Here is an 11,858-nt window from a genome sequence, read left to right as displayed (position 1 = left end):
TAACATTAAGTTTTCTGGTGTCCACCTGATCCAAAATCTTCGATGTGCGGATCACATTGATTCCGTATGCCAGAAAATCAGCAGTACCTAGTATCTGACAACCCAGCTGGCAAAAATAGTTCCAAACCCAAATCTTAAAAATTCCATGCTAAAGCACAATTTATCCTTTTCTTAATAATGGGACTAAACTGTGGATCTATGCAGCAAATCTACACTTGAATAGAACGTTGAGGTTACAGAGTAGAGTAATTACATTAACACATGGACTGAGTCTCAGGGAGTCCAGTCGTGAATCCAGAGTACATAAAAAATTTTAATAATATATTCCTTATATTTGTATCAACTTAGTATAGTTTGTGAGCAACACGAACAAAGTAAGCAAGTGAAGTGATACACATATTATGAGAGGTGAAGCAAGGATTATTTATTATTCAATCCATAAATCACGTGTGCAAAAGTCGTTAGCTTGACGGCTACATGCAAAAAATGTACAAAATTTAAAAAGAATATTTTGACGTGTGTTCTGTTAAGTATGAATCGACCTTAAAACTTTCGACTGTATCGATGCGTATCGATTATGTGGCAAGTGGTTTGCGCGTTTGCGGTGTCGTCAGTTAAGTACTTTGCCGCCAAAGTGTTTAATAATAAATATTACGTCAGACAACGAGGATTTGTGACACCCGGTGTATGGAGTGGGTGTGGTTATTTAAGCAGTAACAGGTGCATTGTGTTCTTCAGTTTCCACTTGCATTTGTTGATCTGACGGAGTTGCATTTAATTGCTTTTTCACAGTTCTTCCGTCAGCGGGCAGAATGGTTGCACCAAGTAAAGAGCAGGCCGCATATGCCCCAAAACGAATAGGGGGAGTGAACATAATGCATGTTATGTATAGTTTTGTAAAAAAGTTAGGGACAGTTGCGTTGGTGTATGCGCTTGGGTACATGGAATTCAGTATAGCGTGGCTGATAGGACCTATCGTATTATCTGTCATAAGAGATGAGTGGAAAAAAGAGAAAGAGCTCCAACGAAACATTGCCAAAGCATCAGCATTGTGCCAGGAAAAAGAAGTAATTCTGGCAAGAGTCGACGAACTACCAAGCTGGGTAAGTTTATTAAGTGTTAATCCCAGACATTCCGTAAATTATTTTTGATATAACTGTTTTGTGTCGGATATAGTTCGTACTCAGTGTGTTCCGTCACTGACATGAAACCGGGATGCGCAATCGTTGCATTGTCATTCTTAAACTAAAGATATCCGTGGAATCAACATGATTGAGAGAATAGCCAAATATTTTCTTCTGTGTTCCGAACTACACATAGCTGGAAGCATTATAAATTAATGTTGCTTAAACTTAAAAATATGGACAATATTAATGCTACATCTATTAGAACTAATCGTTGCATTTTCGAAGAACGGAAATAAAATAAAAAGGAAAATAATCATATTGGGGTTGAAGCTCTATCTTTCTCGCGTTTGCTTTAACAATACATATGTTTTTGGATAGGGTCGGCCTTTTACAAAACATAACATTGTGTTTTAAGCCAAACATGTTTCACTGCAGTTGCAGCATCTTCAGTGGGCTTTTATTTTATGGCGTTTTACCACATGGTGTGGTTTTCCTGATGTATAATGTTTCTACAGGGACTCTTTTGTTTCACAGTTTGTAAGTGGTTGCAGATACAAACTGTGGGGAAAAAAAAAAACAGGAAAACCACAAAATAAAAGCCCACTGAAGATGCTACAACTGTAGTGAAACATGTTTGTGTTAAACAACAGAATTCTGTTTTGCTAAAGGCGAATCCTATCCAAAAACACATGTATTAAAAAGGAAAAATTATTCCCGCTATATCATAGTTGTACAACATGCCACGAAATTGTTGTTAAACACTGTTCTCTGCGGTACAGTTAGAGAATTAGTATATAGAGCCCAAGTTTCAGTTGCACATAGCCATTTGCAAATACGCTTGTAAATGCTTGTCAAAATTTCTTTGTGCCACCATTATACCCTCCTCTCCAGACTGCTGTCAATAACATAAAAAAATCCCACTTTTCACTTGCTGATGGTTGTTAAATTCCAAAAATCGTTTTCGTTAAGCACTGTGAAAATAGTATCTGCATTGACTTCTAATGAGTAAACAGAAAATTACTCTTGTTATTCAAAAAAATCTTCCACATCTATGTTAATGAAGTATGTGTATGGTGCTTACTTTGTGTGCAGCTTGCTACAATTCTGACTTTGATGAAGAAAGTTGTACATTATTTGCATTATATGCAGATGCAGTATTAGAATATTTATTCCCTCATTATAGAGTTTCTCAATTGAAATTATTAAAAAAAACACCTTTTTAGTGCATTATTTGCATTCACATTGTTTGTTTTCATTTAAACTGTGTTTATAATGTTGATTGAACTTTGGAGTAGGTTTGATGTACTTTGCATCCCAAGCTTGTGGCCTCATCTGCAATGACTTAATCATCAACAGGATATTACATGATAATCTCTCCAGGTCTTGGTGGAGGTTTCTTGGTACCTAAAGTGTGAGATTCTTGATTGTACTTCCCTTTCAGGTTTCACACACAATGACATTTAAACTTAGAAGACAATTTTACTTGTGTTGTGGTCTTCAGTCCAGAGACTGGTTTGATTCAGCTCTCCATGCTACTCTATCCTGTGCAAGCTTCTTCAGCTCCCAGTACCTACTGCAACCTACATCCTTCTGAATCTGCTTAGTGTATTCATTTCTTGGTCTGCCTCTACGATCTTTACCCTCCACGCTGCCCTCCAATACTGAATTGGTGATCACTTGATGCCTCATAACACGTCCTACCAACCGATCCCTTCTTCTAGTCAAGTTGTGCCACAAACTCCTCTTCTCCCTAATTCTGTTCAGTACCTCCTCATTAGTTATGTGGTCTACCCATCTAATCTTCAGCATTCTTCTGTAGCACCACATTTCGAAAGCTTCTATTCTCTTCTTGTCTAAACTATTTATCGTCCACGTTTCACTTCCATACATGGCTACACTCCAGACAAACACTTACAGAAACGACTTCCTGACACTTAAATCGATACTTGATGTTAACAGAATTCTCTTCTTCACAAATGCTTTCCTTGCCACCGCCTGTCAATCTAATTCCCACAGCATCACCTGATTTAATTAGACTACATTCCATTATCCTCGTTTTGCTTTTCAGTACTCTGTCCATTCCGTTCAACTGCTCTTCCAAGTCCTGTGCTGTCTCTGACAGAATTATAATGTCATCGGCGAACCTGAAAGTTTTTATTTCTTCTCCATGGATTTTAATTCCTACTCCGAATTTTTCTTTTATTTCCTTTACTGCTAGCTCAATATACAGGTTGAATAACATCGGGGAGAGGCTACAACCCTGTCTCACTCCCTTCCCAACCACTGCTTCCCTTCATGCCCCTCGACTCTTATAACTGCTATCTGGTTTCTGTACAAATTGTAGATAGCCTTTCGTGCCCTATGTTTTACCCCTGCCAACTTCAGAATTTGAGAGTATTCTAGTCAACATTCTCTAAGTCTACAAATGCTAGAAACATCTATCTTCTAAGATAAGCTGTAGGGTCACTATTGCCTCACATGATCCAACATTTCTACAGAATCCAAACAGATCTTCCCCGAAGTTGGCTTCTACCAGTTTTTCCATTTATCTGCAAAGAATTTGTGTTAGTATTTTGCAGCCATGACTTATTAAACTGATAGTTTGGTAATTTTCACATCTGTCAACACCTGCTTTCCTTGGGATTGGAATTATTATATTCTTCTTGAAGTCTGAGGGTATTTCGCCTGTCTTATAGATCTTGCTCACCAGGTGGTACGAGTTTTGTCAGGGCTGGCTCTCCCAACGCCATCAGTAGTTCTAGTGGAATGTTGTCTACTCCCGGGGCCTTGTTTCGACTTAACTCTTTCAGTGCTGTGTCAAACTCTTCACGCAGTATCATATCTCCCATTTCATCATCATGTACATGCGTATCCATTTCCATAATATTGTCCTCAAGTACATCGCCCTTGTATAAACCCTGTATATACTCCTTCCACCTTTCTGCTTTCCCTTCTTTGCTTAGAACTGGGTTTCCATCTGAGCTCTGATATTCATACAAATGGATCTCTTTTTCTCCAAAGGTCTCTTTAATTTTTCTATAAGCAGTATCTATCCTACCCCTAGTGATATATGCCTCTACCTCCTTACATTTGTCCTCTAGTCATCCCTGCTTAGCCATTTTGCACTTTCTGTCGATCTCATTTTTGAGACGTTTGTATTCCTTTTTGCCTGCTTCATTTACTGTGTTTTATATTTTCTCCTTTCATCAATTAAATTCAGTATTTCTTCAGTTACCCAAGGATTTCTGCTAGCCCTCATCTTTTTACCTACTTAATCCTCTGCTGCCTTCACTATTTCATCTCAAAGCTACCCATTCTTCATCTACTGTATTTCTTTCCCCCAGTCTTGTCAATCTTTCCCCAATGCTCTCCCTGAAACTGTCCACAACCTCTGGTTTAGTCACTTTATCCAGGTCCCATCTGCTTATATTCCTACCTTTTTGTAGTTTCTTCAGTTTTACTCTACAGTTCATAGCCAATACATTGTGATCAGAGTCCACATCTGCCCCTAGAAATGTCTTACAATTTAAAACTTGGTTCCTAAATCTCTGTCTTACCATTATATAATCTGTCTGAAACCTCCCAGTATCTCCAGGCCTCTTCCATGTATACAACCTCCTTTCACGATTCTTGAACCAAGTGTTACCTATGATTAAGTTATTCTCTGTGCAAAATTCTGCCAGGTGACTTCCTCTTTCATTCCTTGCCCCCATTCCATATTCACCAACTATGTTTCCTTCTCTTCGTTTTTCTCCTGTCGAATTCCAGTCACCAATGATGATTAAATTTTCGTCTCCTTTCACTATCTGAATAATTTCTTTTATCTCATCATACATTTCATCAATCTGTTCGTCATCTGCTTCGCTAGTTGGCATATAAACTTTTACTACTGTGGTAGGCGTTGTCTTCGTGTCTACCTTGGCCACAATAGTGCATTCACTATTCAGTTTGTAGTAGCTTACCCAGACTCCTACTTTTTTATTCATCATTAAACCTACTCCTGCATTACTCCTATTTGATTTTGTATTTATAATCCTGTATTCACCTGACCAGAAGTCTTGTTCCTCCAGCCACCGAACTTCACTAATTCCCACTATATCTAGCTTTAACCTATCAATTTCCCTTTTTAAATTTTCTAACCTACCTGTCCAATTAAGGGATTTGACATTCCACACTCGGATCCGTAGAATGCTAGTTTTCTTTCTCCTGATAACAACCACCTCCTTAGTAGTCCCCACCCGGAGATCCGAATGGGGGGAGTATTTTACCTCAGAATATTTTACCCAATAGGACGCCATCATCATGTAACCATACAGTAGAGTTGCATGCCCTTGGGAAAAATTACAGATGTAGGCTCCGCTTGCTTTCAGCCGTTCGCAGTACCAGCACAGCATGGCTGTTTTGGTGAATGTTACAAGGCCATATCAGTCAATCATCCAGACTGTTGCCCCTGCAACTGCTGCCCCTCTTCAGGAACCCTACGTTTGTCTGACCTCTTAACCGATACCCCTCCGTCATGATGGCACCTACGGGACGGCTCTCTGTATTGCTGAGGCACGCAAGCCTCCCCACCAACAGCAAGGTTCATGGGAGGGGGGGGGGCAATTTTACTTAAATATAGCAAAAAATAATTAATAATCTGACTTTTTGTGGTAATGTGCAATGTTTACCATACTTATGTTAAATTAAATTGTTCGATTTATTTATTTATTTATTATTTTTTCCTTCCAGGTCTTCTTCCCCGATGTGGAAAGAGTTGAATGGGTTAATAAGGTAAGGCAATTTTCCATGTGGTCTTTCTAATTTTTATTTGTTTGCCCTTCCAAAAAATATTTCCAGATTGTGGGGTACAATGCAAATACTGCTGCACTGTCAGCTACTATTTGTGTTTAATGGTAAGATGGCAATCTGTATTCGTCATTTTAACTAAGCAAAGTACAGCAAGTGCTTGGAAGTTTTGCAGTTATTAAAATGCTGTATGGGGTTAAGTTGTGTTTAGCCTACTGTTGTGTGTTGCTTGTCCAAAGAGTATAACAATGGAAGTTTTACTTCTTGTTGACTTTTTCATTTGCTCTAGAAACTCAAATAGCATCTTCCGATACCTTGAAGCAAAATGTGACATTCAGTAGTATGCTGAGTTAGGCATATGCTATGCTACATATGGTCATAGCAATATTTTTCTTATACTTTAGCACCTTTTATACAGTTCTAAACATGATATATGCAGTAAGATTTTTGGGATAGATGTAAAAGTTTACCAGAAGTATAGGCTGCAGGGAACTGGAAATGACTGCTAAAATTACAATTTTCACAGACAGTAGTTGAGAAAAAACTTTCTTGAGTAACTGTCCTCAGAGCATTCTCTGAAAGTAGCCTCCACGATGGATAGTTCAGAAAAAATCCTTAATGGAAGTACATATGAACCTGCATTTTCACTTAAACACGAGTCTTGCTTAAATAGCATTTGGAGTGCAACAGCAGCAGCAAAATGACAACCTTAACATATTATGTTCACACGTCTGTTTTATTGCCATATCACTGTACTAGAGATGTAACAGTGTATATGTCATACTCTGTATTCAAAGGAGGAGAAGGCTAAGGAGGTGTGTCTGTCAAGGTGAAAAGGTGCATAAAACAGCAATGTCCATCAGAAAAGAAGTTAGTTTTGTATCACAGTGAGAAGTTGCGCATATCGTTGACATTCAGCATGCTATGGGATGTGTCTTTGTTGAGTTAAAGCTAAGAGTTCATTTACAGATCTTATATTTGGTTTTTGTAAAATAAACCTTATAGTGAATCCAAATCTAAAAGATTAACTTGAAATAAAAGAATTTAAAGCGATATTCAAGAAAACTGCAATTGACCAGTTTTGCACTAAAATACTCTTTTTAACCTGAACAAAATGAGTTTATTTTGAAAACAATTGTTTAACCATACAATCTTTTTTGTCTATTCTGGAATTGTTGCCACATTAAAGACTGCTAAAATTAAAAATTAAAAAAAATAAAACTCTCATTTGTAGAGGAGACCTTTCAGGAGGAGATAAATGAAATTTTATAATTACCATTCACCAAGTCTAAGGGCACAATCTACCATTATTATTTGAAATGGAAATATCAGCATTATTTTTGTTTCAAAGTGCACTGATCAAATGTTTGTTGTAACAATAAAGATGATCTATATGTAACACTTTTTCAAAACTTTACCCAAATGGAACTCAAATGACAACGTTCCCATCAAGAGACTATCATGACAGTTCAACATTAACATGGTGATTGAGGCAAATAGATATGCATGGAAAAATATCAGTCTGAAATATTTTAATGCTGTTTGTAGCAAACTGCTGCCTTACACTGTCAGTTCCAGAAAATGGATATTGACATTACTACTCCAACTGAAAGGATAGTTAGCGTGGCACAAAATATTGATTTCATTGAATTTCATAAATAGGGAATGTTAGAGCCCTTAAGGCTGAACTGGATAGTACTAGGGAGGAACTGATGAGGTTAAGGGGGTAGAAGGGTGACGACAGGTGGGAAGTGGTGGCAAGGAGCAGGGGCCACAGAAATAGAGCAGTATCTGACAGTTTCATCATTGGCACATACAATAGATTTGTCTTGTTACATCATTCAACTAAGGAAGAGGCTCAAGTAGTTGTAATTGTAGTTAGCACCCAATAGACTTTCACTAGGAAACCAGTTATTTCAAAAAGAAGAAAAAGATCATGAATACGACACTTCGTAATGATGTGGAATGTGTCAGGTTAATAGAAGATGTCTGTACAAGATATTACATTACACAAAATATTGCATGACACTAATGTTTAAGTTGTTGTTTTTTTCCCTTAATTTATATCTAAAAAGTCAGCCAATGAGTAGAAGGAGTTGTCATCTAGAAATTCTTTTACTTTATTTTTGAATGTTAGTTGGCTATCTGTCAGGCTTTTGATGCTGTTTGGTAGGTGACCAAAGACTTTTGTGGCAGCATAATTTACCCCTTTCTGTGCCAAAGTCAGATTTAACCCTGCATAGTGAAGATCATCTTTCTCCTGGTGTTATAACTATGCACACTGCTATTACTTTTGAACTGGGTTGGATTATTAACAACAAATTTCATAAGTGAATATATATACTGTGAGGTTACTGTGAGGATCCCTAGATCCTTAAATAGTATCATTGTGCAGGTGTATTACAAAGCAAGGTCATGTTGTGGTAGTGGGTGGAGGGGGAAACAGTATTGATAGGGAGCAGGGCTACAATATTGAGTGTGATTTGGTAAAAACAGCATCTGCAATGAACCATACAAATGTTGGCTTGGTTCCTGCTTTCATGTGGCATTGATAGCCCCAGTTCAACAGGCCTCTCAGGAGGGTCAATATGGAGCTATATCAGCTGCTTGGCATAGCTACTTTCTCAACCATAGGTTTGGTTCCTGTTAATGGTATTGGTAGGTGGGACTTTGCAAGACATGGTCTGCATCTCAGTAGGAAAGGGAAGGGTAAATTGGCTGATATGATAGTAAAACCTTTAAGGGGGGGGGGGCACTGAAACTGATGGGAGTACCTCTTTTTTGTGCTAAGATTAGTTCCAATCATCAAACATTGATTGAAATTAAGTTTAATTAGAAGCTCAGACAGGCAGGTACTATAGATGTTAAAATATCACAAGATTCTCATAAAAACACAGTGGAAAATGTTAGTATATTGCGTCAGAATATCAGGGGATTAAAAAACAAAGAAGATGAGCTTCTTGTTTGTTTAGAAGATTTAGAAATTGACGGTGGAATAGATGTACTGTGCCTCTGTGAACGTCATATAATCACAGGTATGGAAATGGTAAATGTAGGTGGATATAAGCTTTCAGCACATGTAAGTAGAGACACTATGGAGAGAGGAGTTGACATATATGTTAAAATTTGTTGTACTGTGCAAACTTTAGGAACTGAAAAATTTTTGTGTAGAGAAGCATTTGCATGTCAGTTTAAGCTAAATAATGGTACTTTTATAATTGTAGCCATGTATAGGTCCCCATAGGGAAATTTTCAGCTATTTTTGAAAAGTTGAATTCTTTGTTGTGCCGTCTGTCAGACAGAAGGAAGCAAATTATTGTTTGTAGGTATTTCAATGTAGATTGTCTGATAGAAAGCTTGACCTTGAAGTTATACTAATTTGACGCCAGTTGTTGATTTTCCTATGCGGGTGGTACAGGAAAGCAGCACACTGATAGATAATGTTTTTATAGACCAAATTTAATCAAATAAAAGCTTTTCCCGTTAAGAATGATATGTCTGATCAGGATGCACAGCTAGTTACAGTATATGACACACCTCTGTACAGTAATGCAAAACAGTCTTCCAAAATAGTGCATTCGGTTAGTGATTTAGCAGTTGAAAATTTTAGGTAAAGCCTGCAGCAGCTAGACTGGGGTAAAGTGTATAGGGAACCTGATGCTAATTTAACATGTAACCTGTTTCATGATACCTTTGTGAGTGAATTTGGAAACTGTTTCCCCAAGAAAATGGTCAAATATAACTGTCAGAAACCATCTGCAAAGCCATGGCTTACTAAAAGGATAAAAAATATCTTGTAAACAGAAAAGGAAAATGTATCTTACAGCTAGGAGGATTAATGATCGAGAAACAGTGAAACCTTTTAAAAACTACTACACTGTATTAAGAAAAGTTATTAAAAAGGTCCAGAAGTATGTGCATTATGACTGAGATTAGCACATCTGACAGTAAAATTAAAACCATTTGGAATATTGTTAAAAGGGAAACATGGCAACCGAGAGCACAGGAAGACTGTATTTCTGTCAGACTCGATAAGAAGTTTGTTGTAAAGAAGTCAGAACTAGAAAACGTCTTTAATAATCATTTTTAAGTGTTGTAGAGAAAACAGGATCCAGCTATTCATTAGAAAATGCAAGGCAGTATATTGAAGAGGCAGTACCTACGCAATTTGATAAAATTGGAATTCAACCCACCTCTTCTACGGAAGTTAGGAACATAATACTTTCATTCAAAAGTAAAAGCTCACATGGAATTGATGAAATTTCGAACAGAGTACTAAAAGGGTGTTCCCAACCGATAAGTAGGATTCTCAGCTATGTATGTAGTAGCTCACTGAAACAGGGTATTTTTCCAGATCGACTGAAATATGCTATTGTTAAACCATTGCATAAAGAAGGGGATAGGTCTGATGCTAACAGCTACCACCCAATCTCACTTCTGACAGCATTATCCAAAAGTCTTAAAAAGGTGATGTATTCAAGAGTAGCATCACATATTTGTAAAAATGAAGTACTAACAAAATGTCAATTTGATTTTCAGAAAGCATGTTATATATCCTTTCACTGATCAAATATTAAATGCATTGAATAACCAAACATCACCCATCGGGATATTTTGTGATCTCCCAAAAGCTTTTGATTGTGTGAGTCATGGAAAATCTTCTAGATAAGCTTAAGTATTGTGGTATGAGTTGGGCAGTACACAAATAGTTTAATTCATGTTCCACTGGAAGACTGCAGAAGGTTGAAATTAATGGTACAGATAGTCTATAAAAATCAGCAGAGTCCTCTAACTTGGAGGTATCAAGAACGATGTCCCACAGGGTTCGCTCTTGGTTCCCTTATTGTTCTTAATATATATTAATGACTTGCCACTCTATATTCATAAAGATGCAAAGCTAGTTCTTTTTGCTGATGATACAAGTATAGTAATCACACCCAACAAACAAGAATCAGCCAAGGAAATTATAAATAATGTCTTTCAGAAAATTATTAAGTGGTTCTCTGCAAATGGGCTCTCACTAAATTTTGAGAATACACAGTACATACAATCCTCTACAGTAAATGGCATAGCACAATTGATAAATACAGACATTGATCAGAAGTCTGTTGCTAAGGCAGAATATTCAAAATTTCTGGGTGTATGCACTGATGAGAAATTTAATTGTAAAAGCATAAATGATTTGCTGAAACAGTTAGGTTCCTCTACTTATGCTATTAGGGTTATTGCAATTTTTGGTGATAAACATATCAGTAAATTACCCTGCTATGCCAATTTTCATTCACTGTTTTCATAAGGCACCAATTTTAGGGTAATTCATCTTTTAAGAGAAAAAGTATTCATTGCACAGAAATGTGTAATCAGAATAATAGCTGGAGCCCACCAAAGATCACCTTGCAGGAACTAAGTATATTCACAGTACCTTCGCAATACATATATTCACTTACGAAATTTGTTATTGATAACCCATCCCAATTCAAAAATGATGGCAAAGTGCATAGCTACAACACTAGAAGAAAGGATAGTCTTCACTATTCTGAGCTAAATCTGACTTTGGCACAGAAAATGCTGGTCATTTTCCAAATAGCATTAAAAGTCTGACAGATAGCCATCCAACAGTTAAAAACAAATTAAAAGAATGTCTGAATAACAGCTCGTATTGCTCAATAGATGAATTTTTAGATATAAAGTAGTGAATGTAAAAAAAAAAAAAAGAATTAATTATTTTGTATAAAGAAAACTTACGTTAAAGTGACGTGTTCCACATCATTACAAAATGTCATATTCATGGTCTATAGAACAAGTATTTATTTATGTAGGAAGGACTAAATCAAAGTAGTACACTGTGCGATGAAACTGACAACAAAGATTTTGGTAGATATTCTTCAATGGAAATGTTTGTAGACAATGATCTACATATGTAAAGAAGCACAATAGTGAAGG

General features: G+C 36.8%; 1 protein-coding gene across 3 annotated transcripts in view; it reads left to right on the top strand.

The window, feature by feature from the left end:
- Positions 1-625: 625 nt before the first annotated feature.
- The window catches only part of LOC126248759 (extended synaptotagmin-2-B), a 163,675-nt gene continuing 152,442 nt past the window's right edge, over positions 626-11,858 (top strand). Inside the window, exons 1-3 of one of the 3 annotated variants that reach the window (XM_049950110.1) lie at positions 626-692; positions 793-1,103; positions 5,859-5,900. In XM_049950110.1, the coding sequence (XP_049806067.1) occupies positions 813-1,103; positions 5,859-5,900 (333 nt within the window). In that variant the 5' untranslated portion in view covers positions 626-692; positions 793-812. Of the gene's footprint in view, positions 1,104-5,858; positions 5,901-11,858 lie in introns of all 3 variants that reach the window. The other 2 variants (XM_049950112.1, XM_049950111.1) reach the window with 2 other exon arrangements.

This window comes from Schistocerca nitens, chromosome 3, assembly GCF_023898315.1.
Source record: "Schistocerca nitens isolate TAMUIC-IGC-003100 chromosome 3, iqSchNite1.1, whole genome shotgun sequence".
In the NCBI taxonomy this organism is placed as follows: domain Eukaryota; kingdom Metazoa; phylum Arthropoda; class Insecta; order Orthoptera; family Acrididae; genus Schistocerca; species Schistocerca nitens.
This window is presented reverse-complemented; position numbering and strand designations above follow the sequence as displayed.